Genomic DNA, 23564 nt, shown 5'->3' on the forward strand with positions numbered 1-23564 from the left:
GGGCCCTGCGGATCTGCCTCACATGTTTTGCAGCTGTGAAAAGCTAGGGCCAATTAAGAACGAAATTGCAAAGTTTTTAGAGGGGCTGCTAGCTGTCAAGATCGACCTATCCCCTACACTTTTAATATTCGGGTTTGACGCCAAACAGGGTTTAAGCATCGAGGCTGAGGCACTTGTGTTTTTAGCAATAGCTGTTTTTAGAATATTAATTGCTGCTGCATGGAAAGACTCTGATGCCCCATCCTTTCAGATGTGGATCTGCAGGCTGCTCGGGATTCATAACATCGAATCAGAGCTGTATGCACTGAAGGGAGTGAAATCCAGGGATATGGGGCTAAGGTTGTGGTCGCCCGTTGCAGCATGGAGGCGGTCGAAAATTACGTGCCTCAGTTCTTAAGTACCAATGTAGAAATTCCCTCCTGTCCTCCACAGATATATTATCACTCTTCCTACATTATCGGTTTTTTCTTATTTGTTTTTTAATATCTTTGATGTATACTTATTTTGTCTCTATGTATTAATATGTTTTTTCTTGTATTTATTGGATATACTATTGTCATGAACTTTCAATAAAAAAAAAAATAAAAAAAAAAAAAAAAATATATAGCACTCCGACAAAGTAGTAAGATTATAAAACTTTATTAATTTATAAATATATACAAGAAAACAAAAATAGTAATAACATATAAACATTTTTAGGGAAAAACAACGAAGTAGCGGTCGGCTGTGCGAATAGTCCCAACGCAGCACAACGTCCAGATTTCCGGCGTGGGGCGTCGCGGGGGGTGGGTCATCAGTAGCAAACTGTTGTGCGAATAGTTCCAAGGCAGCAGAACGCGCCGAAATCTAGATGACACGAAAGTGATGTCTAGTAAGTTGCCACCCAGCAAATAACGGCATGGGGCGTCGCGGGGGGTGGGTCATCAGTAGCAAACTGTTGCGCGAATAGTTCCAAGGCAGCAGAACGATGGCACCAAGGTGATGTCCAGTAAGTTGCCGCACTGGTTTTGGTATCCTACAATGCTGCTCCGAATAACGGCGTGGAGCGCCCCGGGGGAGGCGGCGTGAACGGGCCTCTCCAGGTGGAGTCTCGTCTGTTGTAGTGGGGCGCCCCTTTACCGTTTCAGTTGCCATTCCGTCCGTTTTTGGTCCACTGTGTCAAAAGCCGCAATTCAGCTGAGTTGCGCCCACTCTTGCGGTGCAGCGATAGGCGGCTGTCACAGGACTCTCAAAATGGCGGCAGGCTGTTTCCTTTTTGGGCCTGGTCCACTGAAATGGCCCTGGGACACCTTGGAAATCGGACGCTTGTCTGCTAGGTCTTGGACCTCATTCTCGAAAGCGTCCCCTCCGCCTTGAGAATTCATCAAAAGTTTTGGGGGCTCCGTCTCCTGCAGGCTTCTGGTGGGGAGCGGCTGCCATGATTGCTCGCGGAATGACCACGACTGGTCTACGAGATGGTGGTGCTTTCATGCTGACGCCAGCTTCAGTCTGAAACATCCAGAAACAAGGTGGGGCTTTCATCGTTTGGGGAAAAAAAAAAGTTTTCATCCTATGAAAAGTGTTGTTTTTAGGTCACATGATCAAGCCTTCCATCATTAGGAAACCAAAAGTAAAATGAACCAATGAAAAGTTTTATAAACAAGTCACATGACCTGTTATGCGGCATAGGGTGTAAAATTAGGAGAAAATACGTTGGCACGTGAGGCGGCGTCAGTAGCGGACCGATGTGCGAATAGGCCGAAGGCAACACAACGCGCCAAGATCCGGATGGCACCGAGGTGGTGTCCAGCAAGTTGCAGCACTGGTGTGGCCATCCTACAATGCTGAAAGTCGGCGTGGGGCGCCCCGTTGGCCTGTGAGTTTGCGTCAGTAGCGGACCGATGTGCGAATAGGCCGAAGGCAGCACAACGCGCCAAGATCCGGATGGCACCGAGGTGGTGTCTAGTAAGTTGCCGCACTGGTGTGGCTATCCAACAATGCTGAAAGTCGGCGTGGGGCGCCCCGTTGGCCTGTGAGTTTGCGTCAGTAGCGGACCGATGTGCGAATAGGCCGAAGGCAGCACAACGCGCCAAGATCCGGATGGCACCGAGGTGGTGTCTAGTAAGTTGCCGCACTGGTGTGGCCATCCAACAATGCTGAAAGTCGGCGTGGGGCGCCCCGTTGGCCTGTGAGTTTGCGTCAGTAGCGGACCGATGTGCGAATAGGCCGAAGGCAGCACAACGCGCCAAGATCCGGATGGCACCGAGGTGGTGTCTAGTAAGTTGCCGCACTGGTGTGGCCATCCTACAATGCTGAAAGTCGGCGTGGGGCGCCCCGTTGGCCTGTGAGTTTGCGTCAGTAGCGGACCGATGTGCGAATAGGTCGAAGGCAGCACAACGCGCCAAGATCCGGATGGCACCGAGGTGGTGTCTAGTAAGTTGCCGCACTGGTGTGGCCATCCTACAATGCTGAAAGTCGGCGTGGGGCGCCCCGTTGGCCTGTGAGATGGCGTCAGTAGCGGACCGATGTGCGAATGGGGCCAAAGGCAGCGCAACAATATTTTCTGATTTGAAGACACCACAAGGCGCTGAGATGCCAAGATCCGGATGGCACCGAGGTGGTGTCTAGCAAGTTGTGGCACTGGTGTGGCCATCGTACAATGGTAAAAGTCGGCGTGGGGCGCCCTGTTGGCCTGTGAGATGGTGTCAGTAGCGGACTGATGTGTGAATGGGGCCAAAGGCAGCGCAACAATATTTTCTACTATATTTTCGGAGTAGAAGACACCACAAGGCGCTGAGATGCCAAGATCCGGATGGCACCGAGGTGATGTGTAAGTTGCGGACGGATGTGCGAATGGGGCCAAAGGCAGCTCAACAATATTTTCTGAAGAGAATACACCACAAGGCGCTGAGATGCCAAGATCCGGATGGCACCGAGGTGATGTCTAAGTTGCGGACCGATGTGCGAATGGGGCCAAAGGTAGCGTAACAAGATTTTCTGTATGGAAGATACCACTAGGCGTTGAGATGCCAAGATTCGGATGGCACCGAGGTGATGTCTAGCAAGTTGTGCCACTGGTGTGGCCATCGTACAATGGTAAAAGTCGGCGTGGGGCGCCCTATTGGCCTGTGAGATGGTGTCAGTAGCGGACTGATGTGCGAATGGGGCCAAAGGCAGCGCAACAATATTTTCTGACTGACACCACAAGGCGCTGAGATGCCAAGATCCGGATGGCATCGAGGTGATGTCTAAGTTGCGGACTGATGTGCGAATGGGGCCAAAGGCAGCGTAACAATATTTTCTGTATGGAAGATACCACTAGGCGTTGAGATGCCAAGATTCGGATGGCACCGAGGTGATGTCTAGCAAGTTGGTGTGGTCATCCTACAATGCTGAAACTCGGCGTGGGTCACCCCATTAGCCTGTGAGATGGCTGTTCTTTGGATTTGGGCCTGGTCCACTAAAATGGCCCTGGGACACCTTAGAACTCGGACGCTCGATTTTTTTTTCCTTTCCTGTACATGCAAAAAAAGGTAAATGCCCGGTATGTTACACGCTTCATCTGCCACGATGAACTCTCCAGAGGAACCGAAAAAAAATATAGTTGTGGTAACTATACCATGCATCGTCATATGGAGAGGTGGCACCAATTAATTATAGTGCTGCATAAAAGAGAGATTTGGAGGAGAACCCCTGACCTGCTAGTACATTCATCAAAGAAGTGGCACTGAGAGCTTCAGAGGCAAGGGAAACGGTCCCAAATATTTAGAAGAACTTTGGAAAGATTAAAATGACATGTTTAGATTGTGGTAAATTAATTTCATGTGGGCAGATGAGTGTTACTCTAATAAATACAGCATATGAACATCATCATAGTCGATGGTTGGTAGAGACATTTTGACTATATCCTGGACCTGCCCGTCCTCGCCCAAAATGGCGCCGGAATAAATGGGACTCGTAACTCCTTGTTGTGTACTGGTTGCAGAACCTTGAAATCACGAGATACGTATGCAGTTTTGAAGCACATGGCGGGCGGGGACGAGAATTGATTGAATATTTCGACATCCCTATTGATATTAAGTTCTGATGTGTTATTGATTACTGTACTGTTGAAAATTCGAATTAACGTCACCCATGGTACTTGCCCGCAAATGTATATCTAGATAATTTTATTGTAACTGGCCCTGTCGTATTTTAATTATAAAATGTACGTCCACCGATTCCGTAACTGTTAGACACCTTAGTTTTTGCAACCTAATGGCCCGCCCGTTACGTTCCTCTACAGTGTAAATGTCTATTCATCATATACGATTACAGTTTGCTCCGTGGCAGGCCCACGTGGTTATAGGCTCGTATTTGTATAATGAAATTTTCACAATAAAGGTTTTTAAAAGAAAACATGGTAGTAGTGTATACATTGGTAAAGTTTTTAATAATAGTCACTGTTTTAGAATCATTAAAAGGCAAGTGAAATAAAGCAGACCAATTACATGAAGGGTAAAAGGTATAATACGAAGGAACGCAGTAAAGATAAATGGTCAAGGGCTGTTGTGTTTTCTATTCCTGCAACATAAAGTGATCGATAAGAATCTCATATTCAGGCGTATCGGCGACTAAGACAGCAGGTCGACCCTCTTTTGCTCAACGGCTCTGTCATGGGACGAAGAAACGCTCTTTTTCTCGAAAAAAGAATATATTTTACTTGCAGGACAGTTGTAAAATTTCCGGGAAAGTACATTAGCCTGGAACATTATAACATATATTTAAGAGAAAATAATGTTCGGAAGTAATTAAAAGCGTAATTTTTAGGTGATATGACCAAGGCTTTCATCATTAGAATAAGAAAAGTAAAATGAACCAATGAAAAGTTTTATTAACAAGTCACATGACTTGTTATGCTTACGTTACGCGCTGCGCGCCCCGGATGACTTCCGGATGCGCTAACGTGGCGCGTCATATGACGTATTACGCGACAACGCAGGTCCAGAATATAGTCAAAATGTCTCCACCAACCAGCGGTCGAAACACAACCCCTTTCAGCAGGCTAAATAGTTCTGTTAAATGACAACAGAAAGGACAGGCAACAAGAACCATCAGTCAAAGAGGGGAGGGCTAGTTCTTCTCTACCGGGTTACATTGGGGCGCTACCGGAACTGATCGAATTGGTAGTCTACAGTGTTTCTGGATGTTTCAGACCGAAGCTGGGGTTAGCATGAGAGCAGCACCATTTCGTAGCTCCGTTGTGGCCATTCCGCAACCAATCATGGCAGCCGCTCTTTATCGTTATTTTGGGCGGGGTGGGTGGCGGAGCTGAGCTGTTTTGCAGCCATCATTGTGTGGAGTTCAGTTCATCTCACTAGTTTTGTATTTGTCATGAGGGGTTGTTCCTAATGTTTCTATTTTAGCGAGGTCAAAAAGAGATCCCATTAGTGGCCTACTGATTTTGCTCGATTCCTTTTCTTTTTTTTTACACGATTTTTCGTTATCTGCAAAGACTAAACAGAGTATTGCGACTCTGTGTTTGTTTGTAAATAGAGAATGAACCAAAGAGAACTAATTCTAAAACAGTAAATACTTGGATAACAATCAATCAAATGGAGAGAGAAGCAGGCACGACGGATTACAACGGGGGCAAAGGCCTGCGTTAACTACCTTTCACTATCTGCAAAGAGAGAGTACTCCTAATAGAAATGAGGGGGGGGGGGCACCATTCAAAGCAGATCAGTGTGCATAAACACGAAAATGTTTTCACTTACCACGTACTTGACATTCGACAGCTTATGATATTTGCTATTAAAAAACCATTGAAATTCACTGAAAAAACCATAGGTTATAGACCATATATAGTTAGGAATTAGCATTTACAAAACCTTGAAAATTCACTGAAAAAACCATAGGTTATAGACCATATATAGTTAGGAATTAGCATTTAAAAAACCTTATTTTACTCACACAAAACCATTGAAATTCCATATATAGTTAGTTGCACTAACTATATATCGCGCACCCGCAATCCACTGCTGATCATGTCACATATTACATCATTCATGACATGGTCAGTGACATCACTGATGACATCACTGATGACATCTCAAATGACATCACTGATGACATCTCATTTGACATCAATGACCACATCACTGATGATATCATTCATGTGACAATACAATGCATCTCCTCACATTTTAATATAACCTCTGTTTCACCCAGTGTTAAATACAGAGTATAATTTTTGAAACCATTGACACACCAATACTAGTTACTACATACGTACTCACTGATTCCTACGTCTACACACACATTCACTCATTCACCCATACAATCATTCATACATACAATCACTCATCTTTACAACACTATCATATGCACTCATACACCTATACAGATACTCACACTCTGCCACTCATCCATGGAGTTACTCACACACCTAGTCAGTCCTGTAAAGAATCAATCACACTTCCATTTTCTTGTCTATACAGTTAAACATAGAGCACCTTACATTTTCAAACATATAGTAACACATACTTACTTTCTTATACAATCATTGATACAAGTACACATTGATCTGCACAGAGTCACACACCTCCCAGCCAGCCACACACACACTCAGTCTCCCATACAAATACTTGGACAATCAATCAATAACCCATATAGTTAATCATATAGCTACTGATCAACACATGCAGTAGTTTACAGAACAACAGACATAATGATGCACAAATTAAGACAGTTTAGTCACTAACCCATGCACTCAGTGAGACACATTTAATCACTCACTCATACATTCAGTCATGCACCTACTAAATCCTTCGTCCAGACAGTTATACATCTACTCATTCTTCAATATCTAAAACATATTTAAACTTTACAGAAACACACAGTCACTGGATGATGTCATCAGTGATGTCACTGACCATGTCATGAATGATGTAATATGTGACATGATCAGCAGTGGATTGCGGATGCGCGATATATAGTTAGTGCAACTAACTATATATGGAATTTCAATGGTTTTGTGTGAGTAAAATAAGGTTTTTTAAATGCTAATTCCTAACTATATATGGTCTATAACCTATGGTTTTTTCAGTGAATATATATATATATATATATATATATCTTCGCTCCTGTTGCACCTACTTCTGCACTCACATATGGGTGCTGTATGCAGGGGGTGCTCCCGCCAAAAAGACACAGCACTCACGGGGGAGAGTCTTAGTTTTTATTTTGACTCTTCAACGCACCATCGCGTTTCGGCATACGCCTTATTTAACATCTTTCCAAGATGGCGCGACAATTCATGTAAATACTTTTGTCCTATTTTTATGTTTATACTCTGAGAGTTTTTAATCACGTGATGGGTATTTAAAAAACAGTCAGTGTTGTGCCTCCTCGTACCACCGAGGAAGGCGTATGCCGAAACACGTCTGGTGCGCTTGAAGAGTCAAAATAAAAACTAAGACTCTCCCCCGTGAGTGCTGTGTCTTTTTGGAAGAGAGGAAGACGAGTAGCGTGATATATATATATATATATATATATATATATATATATATATATATATATATATTTCGAAGCAAACGTCCCTGGATTAGGAGGAGCGACCTTTCAGCTGGTGCAGGCGACGAGTCAAGGACAAGACTCGTAATTAGTCTTCAAGCACATGAACAGAGACACCGCACTCTTCTCGGATGGTTAAAGCGATTTATTCCAGCTCAGCAATAACTTCCATCACCTACGCGTTTCGAACAGTAAATGTTCACTACCGTGATCAGGAACATTTACTGTTCGAAACGCGTAGGTGAAGGAAGTTATTGCTGAGCTGGAATAAATCGCTTTAACCATCCGAGAAGAGTGCGGTGTCTCTGTTCATGTGCTTGAAGATATATATATATATATATATATATATATATATATATATATATATATATATATATATATATATATATATATATATATTTATTTATTTATTTATGGTATGTACTTTCTCTATCTCAGTTTTCACTAGGGAAATGGGGTATAACATGCAGCATTTTGCACTTTCTGCGCTGAATTGCGCATGTAATGGTAGTTCCGAACATTTTACATGCAGTCAGTTTCTGAGGGTTGACCTGACGAAATTGACCGCAGAAAAGTGCATCTTGGGTAATGTGTGCTAAATTCAGAATTCCAATGTGTGCAGAAATATATTCACTAATTGTATGAATCCAGTTGAAGACGCGTAGGTCTCAGTCTGACTAATTGTGACTCCCTCTGCATGAACTTCCTCTTATCAGTAGCTAGAACAATTCAGTTTTTCTTGAAACTCATGTAATGCGATACACCTCTTAGGGCTGGTTTCACTGCATTCCACAACCTGATGCCCTGGTTTCTCAGGGACCTGCGCATGTGTGTTCTGTGTGATAGGGTATGCAGGTGCTGTGTGCAGAGGCACGAGGTGCGAGGCTGCATTTTGCATGGACATTGCTCTTACAAATGCCTTGTCTTTGGTGCAGAAAACGTTGTCCTTTCATCACCAGGCCTGGGCTAAATTTCAATTACACCAAAATAATGTGTCTAATTCAGGAATTTCACGTTAAATTTGTTATGCGTGAACCTTGTGAACGATCAGAACGCGATTGGCTGGTGCTCATTGTTTTTATCACTATTTTTATAGCGCATAATGCATCCTTGCATCAAAAATGTAAATAAGGACGCATTTGGTGCTAGATTATAGCACTAAATGCAGATTACCATTTGTATATTAACTCATAATTTGGTGTCATTTTCCCCAAATTGTACCGAATTACATAAAAAACATATTGAGTGAATTTAACACAGCCCCAGCATCCACCACATGCGAGCACTTATCAGCTATTTGAGGAGATTTAAACACCGGGCTGGCGGAAGTGTGTGTGGGGGGTGGGGCGAGTGTAGGAAGCAGTCATTGCTGCGGTGATTTCTAGCTACAATCTAAATCTAGCACTTTGTAGCAGCACGTTATTTCAGTGGGCTGAGACCTTACAGGTCCCCAGTCAAATTCCAACAGGGCCAACAGAGGATCTCATTATAAGTGCCTCGGGCAATTCTGGTGGGTTCTGGAATACGAATTGTGTTTTTTCACATAGATATTTCTTCAAGGTAATTCTGAAGGATTGGTATTAACAGAGATTAGGCAGGGCATTTCGTAATGAGACCCGTTGCCTTTTGGATTCTTTATAGTTTGGTGTACTCCCACACCATACCACAGGGAGCACATAGTGAGGTGTTTTTACAAGTCAAGCGCCACAGCTGGAGGCATTGCGTGCATCTAACCACAACACCACAGCGTTTTCCGCGTGGCTATGAATTTGCTAAACTTGTCAGAGAAACATCTATTTTGTTGAATTTTGTGACATTCAAATAATCATTAAAAATCCCAAATGTATTTTAACTTACATAAATCTGGGAACAATGAACAAATCATTACAATCAAAGTAACAATCCTTCAAAATGCATCCCTCTGGCCCATCACTTAATACCAAAAATGCTTGAAACAGTCAGGCCACTCGCCGTGAGTCGGGGACAGTATTATCCCAGCGTAAGGGTTTTTACATGAGCTATAATGAAACAGAGCAACACTTTCTGACATTTCAAATTCAAATCCCCCATTCACTCAAATCATTAATAATGTCAAATCAATCAAAATCGAAAAACTCATGTTTCTTATTAATGTAGCTATATTCACAATTGAAAAGCGTGTCAGTGTAGAAAACAGTTCGCATCTCTAGAAGACAACTTCATTAATACATTTTTAGCTCAAATGTGCCACCTGCTGGCACAAATTCAAATCGAACTTATTTAGTATTGCTTCATCGTAGAAGAAATACTGCAAGGACGGTTTTTAGGTTTCGACCTGTCGATCTGCGCAAGCAGTTCGCGCAGGTGAAATCTTTTGTTTACCATATTGGCTATTGGAACGTCCCCCACCTCCCATTGGCTAGCTCCATAAATGGAGGCTAGCCATTGGGAGCCGGATCTGTCCGTCAAGGCCGGACCAGATTCGGGGGCGTTCCCGCGATTTTTTCCCTCTCCGCCTCTGCGATGTCGTCATCGCGGCGGTGGGCGGAGCTTCGTTTTTTTTCCTTCTGTGTTTGTTTTGGTCATTCCATGCGAGGAAGCCCAGGTGAGTGCTTGTTTTTTAGTGGTGGAGCACGTGAATTCAGTGTACGTTAGTTAAAAATACATGATGAAGACACAGGCCACGATCTGGCTGTTCATCAAGTGCATGGGCGCTAAAACTAATTTTTGCCCCTTTATTTGTAGTGAGGACTACGCAGTGGTTTGTCTGATGTGAAATTGCTCGGCTGATCCCCTTTGTTGCAGCATGCATAACTTTTCATTCTTTCAGTTCGACTTTACAGTCCGTTTTAATAATGTCCTTAAAATTGCGGGTGTTCAGTACCCAAACGGCCTAAATAGACTCGTATGGGCTAAGCATCTCGTGCCCCTCGTGAGACACTTGTAAAACTGCTCATAAGATTTGCAACAGGGAGTTTTTTCATGGTTTGGCATTTTTCGTAATGCATTACAGTTGAATTTATATAGCGCTTCATATCCTAACCGCACTGCAAAGCGCTGAAGAGCATCATAGAGAGTGCAGAGTGGAGAGTGCAGAGTGCATGGAGAGTGCATAGGGAGTGGAGAGTGCATAGGGAGTGGAGAGTGCATAGGGAGTGGAGAGTGCATAGGGAGTGGAGAGTGCATAGGGAGTGCAGAGTGCATAGAGAGTGCAGAGTGGAGAGTGCATAGGGAGTGCACAGGGAGTGGAGAGTGCACAGGGAGTGGAGAGTGCACAGGGAGTGGAGAGTGCATAGGGAGTGGAGAGTGCATAGGGAGTGGAGAGTGCATAGGGAGTGCAGAGTGGAGAGTGCATATAGGGAGTGCAGAGTGGAGAGTGCATAGGGAGTGGAGAGTGCATAGGGAGTGGAGAGTGCATAGGGAGTGGAGAGTGCATAGGGAGTGGAGAGTGCATAGGGAATGGAGAGTGCATAGGGAGTGGAGAGTGCATAGAGAGTGGAGAGTGCATAGAGAGTGCAGAGTGGAGAGTGCATAGGGAGTGGAGAGTGCATAGGGAGTGGAGAGTGCATAGGGAGTGGAGAGTGCATAGGGAGTGGAGAGTGCATAGGGAGTGGAGAGTGCATAGTGCATAGGGACTGCAGAGTGCATAGGGAGTGCAGAGTGGGGAGTGGAGAGAGCATAGGGAGTGGAGAGTGCATAGGGAGTGCAGAGTGGAGAGTGCATAGGGAGTGCAGAGTGGAGAGTGCATAGGAAGTGCAGAGTGGAGAGTGCATAGGGAGTGAAGAGTGCAGAGTGCATAGCGAGTGCGTAGGGAGTGCAGAGTGCATAGGGAGTGCAGAGTGCATAGGGAGTGCAGAGTGGAGAGTGCATAGGGAGTGCAGAGTGCATAGGGAGTGCAGAGTGGAGAGTGCATAGGGAGTGCAGAGTGCATAGGGAGTGGAGAGTGCATAGAGAGTGGAGAGTGCATAGAGAGTGCAGAGTGGAGAGTGCATAGGGAGTGGAGAGTGCATAGGGAGTGGAGAGTGCATAGGGAGTGGAGAGTGCATAGGGAGTGGAGAGTGCATAGGGAGTGGAGAGTGCACAGGGAGTGGAGAGTGCATAGGGAGTGGAGAGTGCATAGGGAGTGGAGAGTGCATAGGGAGTGGAGAGTGCATAGTGCATAGGGACTGCAGAGTGCATAGGGAGTGCAGAGTGGGGAGTGGAGAGTGCATAGGGAGTGGAGAGTGGAGAGTGCATAGGAAGTGCAGAGTGGAGAGTGCATAGGGAGTGAAGAGTGCAGAGTGCATAGGGAGTGCGTAGGGAGTGCATAGGGAGTGCAGAGTGCATAGGGAGTGCAGAGTGGAGAGTGCATAGGGAGTGCAGAGTGCATAGGGAGTGCAGAGTGGAGAGTGCATAGGGAGTGCAGAGTGCATAGGGAGTGGAGAGTGGAGAGTGCATAGGGAGTGCAGAGTGCATAGGGAGTGGAGAGTGGAGAGTGCATAGGGAGTGGAGAGTGCATAGGGAGTGGAGAGTGGAGAGTGCATAGGGAGTGGAGAGTGCATTGGGAGTGGAGAGTGCATAGGGAGTGGAGAGTGCATAGGGAGTGCAGAGTGCATAGGGAGTGGAGAGTGGATAGGGAGTGCAGAGTGGAGAGTGCATAGGGAGTGCAGAGTGGAGAGTGCATAGGGAGTGGAGAGTGCATAGGGAGTGGAGAGTGCATAGGGAGTGGAGAGTGCATAGGGAGTGGAGAGTGCATAAGGAGTGGAGAGTGGAGAGTGCATAGGAAGTGGAGAGTGCATAGGGAGTGGAGAGTGCATAGGGAATGGAGAGTGCATAGGGAGTGGAGAGTGCATAGAGAGTGGAGAGTGCATAGAGAGTGCAGAGTGGAGAGTGCATAGGGAGTGGAGAGTGCATAGGGAGTGGAGAGTGCATAGGGAGTGGAGAGTGCATAGGGAGTGGAGAGTGCATAGGGAGTGGAGAGTGCATAGTGCATAGGGACTGCAGAGTGCATAGGGAGAGCAGAGTGGGGAGTGGAGAGTGCATAGGGAGTGGAGAGTGCATAGGGAGTGCAGAGTGGAGAGTGCATAGGGAGTGCAGAGTGGAGAGTGCATAGGGAGTGAAGAGTGCAGAGTGCATAGGGAGTGCATAGGGAGTGCAGAGTGCATAGGGAGTTCAGAGTGCATAGGGAGTGCAGAGCGGAGAGTGCATAGGGAGTGCAGAGTGCACAGGGAGTGCAGAGTGGAGAGTGCATAGGGAGTGCAGAGTGGAGAGTGCATAGGGAGTGCAGAGTGGATAGGGAGTGCAGGGTGCATAGGGAGTGCAGAGTGGAGAGTGCATAGGGAGTGGAGAGTGCAGAGTGCATAGGGAGTGCAGAGTGCATAGGGAGTGCAGAGTGCATAGGGAGTGCAGAGTGCATAGGGAGTACAGAGTGGAGAGTGCATAGGGAGTGCAGAGTGGAGAGTGCATAGGGAGTGCAGAGTGCATAGGGAGTGGAGAGTGCATAGGGAGTGCAGAGTGGAGAGTGCATAGGGAGTGCAGAGTGCATAGGGAGTGCAGAGTGGAGAGTGCATAGGGAGTGCAGAGTGCATAGGGAGTGGAGAGTGCATAGAGAGTGGAGAGTGCATAGAGAGTGCAGAGTGGAGAGTGCATAGGGAGTGGAGAGTGCATAGGGAGTGGAGAGTGCATAGGGAGTGGAGAGTGCATAGGGAGTGGAGAGTGCACAGGGAGTGGAGAGTGCATAGGGAGTGGAGAGTGCATAGGGAGTGGAGAGTGCATAGGGAGTGGAGAGTGCATAGGAAGTGGAGAGTGCATAGTGCATAGGGACTGCAGAGTGCATAGGGAGTGCAGAGTGGGGAGTGGAGAGTGCATAGGGAGTGGAGAGTGGAGAGTGCATAGGGAGTGCAGAGTGCATAGGGAGTGCAGAGTGGAGAGTGCATAGGGAGTGCAGAGTGCATAGGGAGTGGAGAGTGGAGAGTGCATAGGGAGTGAAGAGTGCAGAGTGCATAGGGAGTGCGTAGGGAGTGCATAGGGAGTGCAGAGTGCATAGGGAGTGCAGAGTGGAGAGTGCATAGGGAGTGCAGAGTGCATAGGGAGTGCAGAGTGGAGAGTGCATAGGGAGTGCAGAGTGCATAGGGAGTGGAGAGTGGAGAGTGCATAGGGAGTGCAGAGTGCATAGGGAGTGGAGAGTGGAGAGTGCATAGGGAGTGGAGAGTGCATAGGGAGTGGAGAGTGGAGAGTGCATAGGGAGTGGAGAGTGCATTGGGAGTGGAGAGTGCATAGGGAGTGGAGAGTGCATAGGGAGTGCAGAGTGCATAGGGAGTGGAGAGTGGATAGGGAGTGCAGAGTGGAGAGTGCATAGGGAGTGCAGAGTGGAGAGTGCATAGGGAGTGGAGAGTGCATAGGGAGTGGAGAGTGCATAGGGAGTGGAGAGTGCATAGGGAGTGGAGAGTGCATAAGGAGTGGAGAGTGGAGAGTGCATAGGAAGTGGAGAGTGCATAGGGAGTGGAGAGTGCATAGGGAATGGAGAGTGCATAGGGAGTGGAGAGTGCATAGAGAGTGGAGAGTGCATAGAGAGTGCAGAGTGGAGAGTGCATAGGGAGTGGAGAGTGCATAGGGAGTGGAGAGTGCATAGGGAGTGGAGAGTGCATAGGGAGTGGAGAGTGCATAGTGCATAGGGACTGCAGAGTGCATAGGGAGAGCAGAGTGGGGAGTGGAGAGTGCATAGGGAGTGGAGAGTGCATAGGGAGTGCACAGTGGAGAGTGCATAGGGAGTGCAGAGTGGAGAGTGCATAGGGAGTGAAGAGTGCAGAGTGCATAGGGAGTGCATAGGGAGTGCAGAGTGCATAGGGAGTTCAGAGTGCATAGGGAGTGCAGAGCGGAGAGTGCATAGGGAGTGCAGAGTGCACAGGGAGTGCAGAGTGGAGAGTGCATAGGGAGTGCAGAGTGGAGAGTGCATAGGGAGTGCAGAGTGGATAGGGAGTGCAGGGTGCATAGGGAGTGCAGAGTGGAGAGTGCATAGGGAGTGGAGAGTGCAGAGTGCATAGGGAGTGCAGAGTGCATAGGGAGTGCAGAGTGCATAGGGAGTGCAGAGTGCATAGGGAGTACAGAGTAGAGAGTGCATAGGGAGTGCAGAGTGGAGAGTGCATAGGGAGTGCAGAGTGCATAGGGAGTGGAGAGTGCATAGGGAGTGCAGAGTGGATAGGGAGTGGAGAGTGCATAGGGAGTGGAGAGTGCATAGGGAGTGGAGAGTGCATAGGGAGTGCAGAGTGCATAGGGAGTGCAGAGTGGAGAGTGCATAGGGAGTGCAGAGTGCATAGGGAGTGGAGAGTGGAGAGTGCATAGGGAGTGCAGAGTGCATAGGGAGTGGAGAGTGGAGAGTGCATAGGGAGTGGAGAGTGCATAGGGAGTGGAGAGTGGACAGTGCATAGGGAGTGGAGAGTGCATTGGGAGTGGAGAGTGCATAGGGAGTGGAGAGTGCATAGGGAGTGCAGAGTGCATAGGGAGTGGAGAGTGGATAGGGAGTGCAGAGTGGAGAGTGCATATGGAGTGCAGAGTGGAGAGTGCATAGGGAGTGGAGAGTGCATAAGGAGTGGAGAGTGCATAGGGAGTGGAGAGTGCATAGGGAGTGGAGAGTGCATAGGGAGTGGAGAGTGCATAGGGAGTGGAGAGTGCATAAGGAGTGGAGAGTGGAGAGTGCATAGGGAGTGGAGAGTGCATAGGGAGTGGAGTGTGCATAGGGAGTGCAGAGTGCATAGGGAATGGAGAGTGCATAGGGAGTGGAGAGTGCATAGAGAGTGCAGAGTGGAGAGTGCATAGGGAGTGGAGAGTGCATAGGGAGTGGAGAGTGCATAGGGAGTGGAGAGTGCATAGGGAGTGGAGAGTGCATAGGGAGTGGAGAGTGCATAGGGAGTGCAGAGTGCATAGAGAGTGGAGAGTGCATAGGGAGTGCACAGGGAGTGGAGAGTGCACAGGGAGTGGAGAGTGCATAGGGAGTGGAGAGTGCATAGGGAGTGGAGAGTGCATAGGGTGTGCAGAGTGGAGAGTGCATAGGGAGTGCAGAGTGGAGAGTGCATAGGGAGTGGAGAGTGCATAGGGAGTGGAGAGTGCATAGGGAGTGCAGAGTGCATAGGGAGTGGAGAGTGCATAGGGAGTGGAGAGTGCATAGGGAGCGGAGAGTGCATAGGGAGTGGAGAGTGCATAGGGAGTGGAGAGTGCATAGGGAGTGGAGAGTGCATAGGGAGTGGAGAGTGCATAGGGAATGGAGAGTGCATAGGGAGTGGAGAGTGCATAGAGAGTGGAGAGTGCATAGAGAGTGCAGAGTGGAGAGTGCATAGGGAGTGGAGAGTGCATAGGGAGTGGAGAGTGCATAGGGAGTGGAGAGTGCATAGGGAGTGGAGAGTGCATAGGGAGTGGAGAGTGCATAGGGAGTGGAGAGTGCATAGTGCATAGGGACTGCAGAGTGCATAGGGAGTGCAGAGTGGGGAGTGGAGAGTGCATAGGGAGTGGAGAGTGCATAGGGAGTGCAGAGTGGAGAGTGCATAGGGAGTGCAGAGTGGAGAGTGCATAGGGAGTGCAGAGTGGAGAGTGCATAGGGAGTGAAGAGTGCAGAGTGCATAGGGAGTGCATAGGTAGTGCAGAGTGCATAGGGAGTGCAGAATGCATAGGGAGTGCAGAGTGGAGAGTGCATAGGGAGTGCAAAGTGCATAGGGAGTGCAGAGTGGAGAGTGCATAGGGAGTGCAGAGTGGAGAGTGCATAGGGAGTGCAGAGTGGATAGGGAGTGCAGGGTGCATAGGGAGTGCAGAGTGGAGAGTGCATAGGGAGTGGAGAGTGCAGAGTGCATAGGGAGAGCAGAGTGCATAGGGAGTGCAGAGTGCATAGGGAGTGCAGAGAGCATAGGGAGTACAGAGTGGAGAGTGCATAGGGAGAGCAGAGTGGAGAGTGCATAGGGAGTGCAGAGTGCATAGGGAGTGGAGAGTGCATAGGGAGTGCAGAGTGGATAGGGAGTGGAGAGTGCATAGGGAGTGGAGAGTGCAAAGGGAGTGGAGAGTGCATAGTGAGTGGAGAGTGCATAGGGAGTGCAGAGTGGAGAGTGCATAGGGAGTGCAGAGTGGAGAGTGCATAGGGAGTGCAGAGTGGATAGGGAGTGCAGAGTGCATAGGGAGTGCAGAGTGGATAGGGAGTGGAGAGTGCATAGGGAGTGCAGAGTGCATAGGGAGTGCAGAGTGGAGAGTGCATAGGGAGTGCAGAGTGGATAGAGAGTGGAGAGTGCATCCCCTCTACTTCTCTTCTATGGACACTTGTACTTCTTCTACTTCTCCACCAGCACAGTGTGTGTTTCCACTCGCCCGTGGCACTGGAGACTGAAGCACATCCTTCTTAGGGTCACAACCGTCTAGCTGGTCATTATGGACACTCTTTCCAGTTCTGTACTTTTATGTGATCACACTATGCATTATGGGGGGTGTAGTGTTGTTTTGATTCCATTGGAACACAGCTGAAAACAATGATTTGTAGATAAAAACTCTAGTCCCACTAAATCTTGGAAGTGCTTATTCACACACACACATGCATGCACGCACATATGCAAACACACTCTCTCTCCCTCAACAGGTGCACTACCTCCTCACAAGCACGGACAGCAAGCGTCGCCTTAATGTGCCACCCCAGCACGGTTTAACCCCCTCAGCTGTCAATTGGCCGTCTGTCACGTGACACCTGCAGACCAGACTCTGAATTTCTTCAGTGAAATCCAGTAGGGTACAATAGGTCTTACATTTGCAAGAGATTAAGCTGTTGGCAATGTAAATGACAATGCCATTTATTTATCTGTTTTCAAAACCAACACATAAATAAAATTTTTGTCATTTACAATGCCAATAGCTCTAACTTTGGCAAAGGCGAAACCGTTGCATTGTAAATGCTTGTTTAAAATTTTATTTCATTAAAACAGCTTGAAAGAAGCTTTACAGGAGTAAAATACATTGGTTTCCTGTTGTCTCAGCAACTTTCTGTCACCACATCTTACATTGCTTTGTATACATTCTATTCCTAAAATTCGAATACCTGTCATGTCATCGCTATGCTCCAAATGTACATGTTCAGGAAGGGCGTATAATAAACCTTTTAACACCACCGCCTTGAAATTTTCTGCTATGCTAATTTTCAACTGTCTTCTAGTGTTTCACTGTATAATCTGAAACCATATCAGATTATGGTTTATACTATATATAAACTTCAAGAGAGAATAAAGGAATGGATCCAAAATTGTTGTTTTACATCTCATCTTCCCCAAATCGGTTTAAAATTTCCAGAATTGTGGCATTAAATAAGCATCAGTTGTACAAATTGCTCTCCAACTCAGAAAACGCCATTCAACATATTGTGCTCTTCCCAAATCAGCAGTAATAGCTCAATCAATCAATCAGGGAATTGTAAGCTCGCTACTCACCCGCGAGGGTCCCAGGGCCCTGAAGGAGGGGGGGAGGGGGGAGGAGGGTGACAGCAGTTCTGTTAGCCGAAGAGCCAATAGCCCACAAATAGTTGTTTCTTTTGTGTCACAGGTCATCGTCAAAAGCAGTTTGTGCATCTAATTGGGTAGTAGACAAGGATTCTCCACTAAGGCCGAGGAGCGTCGCCCCACTGCTCTAAGAGCAGAGCAAAGTAAAAAAAAAATGATAATAGCAGAACGATATTATTTTTAGTCTGCCACGTTATTATTATTTTATTTGTAGTCTGCCTTTAAGCTCCATTTAAGGGCAGGGTGGGGCAATGCTCGCGTGACGTGAGCAGGGGGATGAGTGATGGCTGCACCATAGGTGCGCATGACGGTTTGGGTGGCTGTCTTGGGCCGGCCAAACCATCATGCTACTTTGCATGTCTTGGGCCAGCCTAACGGTCATGTGCACTTTGTAAGTTCTCCACCAGCTGTATTATACAGCCTGGGTGTATAACATGCCCATGCTCCAAGTCCCTCTCTGAATGCCGAACCACGGCACTCAGACCAATCACAATGCTGCTGTAAGGCAGCATCTTAATTGGATAGGGGAGTTTGGGAGCCTGGGTGCTTCCTGGAGGCAGGATTCAGCACAGAGAAGAGGTGGTGGCTCTACACCTCCTACCTCCTACCCCCATCCCCTCCGCCCTCACCCGCCACCGTCCTCTACCAGTCGCCACTGTTGAAAACCGAAAGAAACCCACTTCCATGTTACAGTCAGTTGCTCACACATTCTCTTCAAATATCAGCTTCTGTCTCCATAAAATGGTCTTAACATTCTTGTAAACTGCATCAACACGCCCCGCTCTGGAGAGAAAGAGGAGCGTATATTGGTTGCGGTTCTGTAGCAGCACTGCATAGTTAACCTGTATGCACTGTGTAGGATACCAGAATATCATGGCCAAAATATCGTTTACAAAAATACCACCCCATTCGAGCTAATACTAGAAAAATCTATACACAGTCAGTTGATATATTTTGTAAACTATATTTAGGCCACAATATTTGTGTGACCATTGTATCAATATGATCAGTATTCTGACATACAGCTGCAACTAACACTGGGTAGAGAATCGATGAAACCATTGAATGTAGGAGAGAAGCATCATATATTGAGTGGGATATGGAGGCAGCCACTACAGATAGACCTGTGCGAGGACACAGCAGAAGGTGTTATCACTGTTCTGCTGGCAGACTGTCCCCCCTTGTTCCTCTAGCGGCGGGATAGCTTGTTAAGTTGAATGCACATTGCTGAGGAGTGTGGCGATCTGCAGGTCTCAAAGACGACATTCCATCCTTCTGCAGCAGGTATGTCAGCACCATTAAAACTGGGTCATATTTACAGCACTGGTCAATGGCGCAAGCACTCAGAAATAGGATATTATCATGTCCTGATTCTTTTGAGAGTGGGACAGCTGCAACTATGACCCATATGTCACGTTGGCGCCTGCTGTAAGTGCCATGCCTACCTTTACCAAGACCCACAGTGGTTAATCCAGCCGCAGGTAAGTGTGTTTGGCCACATAGAGAATCCCTCTTTAGAAAACCAAATGGGGCAGCTACTCAGAGGAGGCCATGCATATACATGATCAATTACTCCTCTGTAGTGAGTGACTTGTGCTTGTTGAGGGTCACTGGAACATGAACTGTTTTTTTACATTCCACCAATGTAGCTCTGTTGGTGCCAGAACCATGCCTATTCTGGGCCTGACACTTCCAGAATAGCAACAGTGGTTAAACACCCAAAGGATTCAGATCATAGGGCTGATTTTGCAGACCGCTGAACCTTGCTGAAAGCCTGCTGGTTAGTCATTGCCATCATCTCCCTATTGACTGAGTAAAGGCTGATGCCAAATGACCAGTACCTCCCTGTATTACACCCTCTTACTGCTCTTCAGCACTTCCTAATGAAGCCGATGAACTCAAGTCCAAAACAAGGCTAGAGACTCTGGCAACTGACCCAAAAACCGACGGCAAACAAGACTGGGATCTGTGTAGTGGCTGTGATTGCAGGGGACTCGAGTCTGGTGCCAGAATCCTCACTGTCTTAGAAATGAGTTTATTCTTTTATGAAGCTCTGTAAATAACTGGACATATTTGAGAGGTCTATGGTTCATCATCTGGGGTGTCCGCTCAATATATGCTCAAAGCCTCTCCACTCATAATGTTTCAGCGTTTTGGTAAAATAAGTCATCACTCTTTCTTCGAGACATTTTCACTTCCAGATTTGGGCTGAGAACTATTTCTTCTAAGAGAGAAAAAGGTAGCCTGTTGCTCGCCCACCGAGACAGATGGATATAATTTTACATAATCCAGAGCACTACACAAAGTACAGGCAATCTGATCTGTCTATTTCACAGACCAACTTTGATTCACAAGTTAATCCAATCCAAGAAATATGTTGACACGCCGTTCAAGGAAGAAATGGTTTAGCCGACGTGTTTCGTCGTAATAACGACTTTTTCAAGGCACTTGAACTCTAGCAGTTGATGCAGAGGGTAGGTCACGTGTATAAATTTACCAAAACTATCCAAGAACGTCCTTGGGTCCCCAAGGACTTACATTTCAGGAAAGATCTAAAGTTTTAACAGACCCAGATGATTGTTTTTATCCAAGGTTCTTTCATAGGTGGGCTTTCAAGAATCAATATTCTTTCTTGTTCTTCAGACAGTTGCTGTACGGTAACAAGACTCCTAATCCGCCTGCACCATTTTAATGACAAAATGAAGTGGTGTGCCCAGTCCTCTGGGCACAGCACCAATATTGATTCTTGAAAGCCCACCTTTGAAAGAGCCTTGGATAACAACAATCGTGTCTTACCCTCTGCATCGACTGCCAGAGCTCAAGAGGAGGCTAGGAGGGAAGCCTTGGAGAAGGTTCAGATAAACACAAATTATTAGGTAATGACAGTACATATAAACTGTTTGTATTGTCGGTCTTTGTTGGGCTGAAAATCTGTCTGGGGAAAGTCACCATCAGCAATTCAATAGTGCTTCTTCTCATTTCCGCAGGATATTTCTACATGGACGCTGCTGACATCATTTTAAGTGGCCAGGCCAGCGCTTCCTGGGAGTTCCTGTTTCACCACGCACTGGTAACTACCCAGATGGGGCAGCGGGTAGTAAAGACACTCATGGTTTATCTTCCAAAGTTCTAAAAAATAAATGTTAGGATCCTTTCCACTAATGCGATGTATCATAGTTGCTCGATACAACTCTGATTCAATCTCTTTATTCTGTCCAAGCTGAACCTAACCTTTTACTTCGATTGCAACCTCCGCTGCATCACATCTGTTTCACTCAGTTCACCCTCTGCTGTTACCTGATCTCGCATAATTATTGCATATTTAAGTTGGCGTGCTTCCTCTCAAGTAGTTTTTGTGAAATCCACACTTCAACACTTGTTCCCACTACCTTGCTATCAATTTCTCTTCTCCAAATCCTTTCCAAACTAGGGAGCCGATTTGGATGGCGGTGAATCCGCATCCTCCGGACCGGCGGAAGCCACCGCCGGCCTGGAGGATGCGGATTCACCGCCACGGACACTGGAAACACCCACCACCACATTAGGATGGCGGTGGAATCAGCGGCGGATGGCAAGTCCGTCCGCCGCTGATCCGCGGTGTATGCAGGCAAATATGGTGGCGGTGTCTGCAAGACAACGCCAGCAATATTAGGATGCAGGCTGAAACATGCTTTTCCACAGCGGCTTCTAGGTCTACAGTCTTTCGTATACAACTAGGTCTCTTAGTGCCTCAATCATCTCTGTCTACTTTCTCTTCTGCAATCCGATTTTTGCTATGCACGCTTCACCAAAGCTGTACTTTTTCTGTAACTAATTCCCACATTTCACCTCTACACACTAAAATATTTCTTCTGATTTGCCTGGAATTACCTGCAGCATTCGACAAGGTTGAATACATGGTGTTGGACAGGCCACATGAAGGGCTCGCTCCCTCCCCGCAGGACAGGGCCCGGGCCACCGTCAGCACCATTGCCCGGCCCAGCCGCCAGCTTGGACACGGCACCACGCGGCCGCGCGGCCTCAGCCCGACCCCAACCCTGGGCCTGGCCAGGCCCCGACATCCCGGCACCACCCTCCACCCAGGAGGTGAACGGACCACTTGGCAGGTCAATGGGAGTAAGAAGTGTCGATGGCTCTCCCCCGCCAGGTGCCGAGCACCCCCAGCCTCCTCGGGCGCTGGCTCCACCCCCCTGCTGGGTGTCTGGACTCCCTCATCCCAGACCTCCCCCGACCTCCAAGAGCGAGGGTCCGGACATCAAAGGGCGCCAGACCTATAACTGAGGCCGCCCCAGGACAGGAAGGCAGTTGTATCCTGGAGTCGAGAGACACCGCGACGAACTCATCCTTGACGGACTGCTGGCGCTGCCACAGCCCTGCCTTGTGAACTATTGTCCTGCCTGCTGGCGCTGCCGTGGCCCTCTGCAACCTTCATCCTCGTGGGACCTGCTGGCGCTGCCGCGGCCCTCTGCAACCTTCATCCTCGTGGGACCTGCTGGCGCTGCCGCGGCCCGTTGTAACCTTCATCCTCGTGGGACCTGCTGGCGCTGCCGCGGCCCGTTGCAACCTGCATTCTCGTGGGACCTGCTGGCACTGCCGCGGCCCGTTGTAACCTTCATCCTCGTTGGGACCTGCTGGCGCTGCCGCGGCCCGTTGCCACCTACGACCTCTTCGGGACCTGCCGGCGCTGCCGCGGTCCGACCCATCCGAACACCGAGCTCGAGGATTGTGAGCTATCACCGTTACACCTCCGTACCCGTGGGTACCAAGACTGTCCCGCTACCCCCTTCCCTTACTAGAGACTAGAATTGAGAGGATCATCGTGTCCTGATCGCCTTGTATCGTACCACTCTACTACCAGAAGTGCCTATAAAAGGTGTTACCCTGATCTTTGTGTGGTGTCCATCTGTGGGGGGGAAGTTACCTGTCTGTGCGATCACTGTGCTCGGCCGACCCTCCAGGTCCCCGTCTAACATTGGTGGCTAGCGGCGCGATCCGAACCAACGCGTACCGTACAGACAGTAACTCACCCTACGACTAAAACCACAATGACGACCAAAGAGAGCGGATCGGCGGAGAAGTTCCAGATGGAAAAGCTGGAAGAATACAACCACCGAGAGCTCAAACAATTTTGCATGGACTTAGGCATTGCTACCACCGGGCTAAGCACAAAAGAAGACTTCAAAAACGCCCTAGAGGCCTGGACAGAGACAAATACCGCAACCCCCCGGGACCCCGCAGCCCCGGAAGTCAACACCACCCGGACGGAGGAACGGAGAACAGGCCCTTCCCGTGAAGAGATCCAAGAGCGGGAAAAAAATAGATTACACGAGTTAGACTTGGCACGACTCAGATTAGACGGAGAATTGAAACTGGCGGAACAAAAAATAAACTTAGAACACTTACGGCTCAGAGAAGAGCGAGAGGAAAAACAGAGACAGAGAGACCTCGAAGAAAAAAGACTGGCATACGAGCACGAGTGCAAACTAGCGGAGATAGAAATACGCAAACTGAACAAAAACCTAGGGGTGCCCGAGCAACCGCACTCCCCGGGTCCTA

The 23564-nt window shown here is 47.9% G+C and overlaps 1 protein-coding gene across 1 annotated transcript in view; it reads left to right on the forward strand.

Moving 5' to 3' along the window:
* Window positions 1-23564, forward strand: part of LOC144824549 (TLC domain-containing protein 1-like) — a 144302-nt gene that overhangs the window by 113728 nt on the left and 7010 nt on the right. Inside the window, exon 3 of the mRNA XM_078683602.1 lies at window positions 20996-21078. Within this exon, the coding sequence (XP_078539728.1) occupies window positions 20996-21078 (83 nt within the window). The remainder of the gene's footprint in view (window positions 1-20995; window positions 21079-23564) is intronic.

The sequence above is a fragment of the Lissotriton helveticus genome, chromosome 3_1 (assembly GCF_964261635.1).
Source record: "Lissotriton helveticus chromosome 3_1, aLisHel1.1, whole genome shotgun sequence".
NCBI lineage: Eukaryota > Metazoa > Chordata > Amphibia > Caudata > Salamandridae > Lissotriton > Lissotriton helveticus.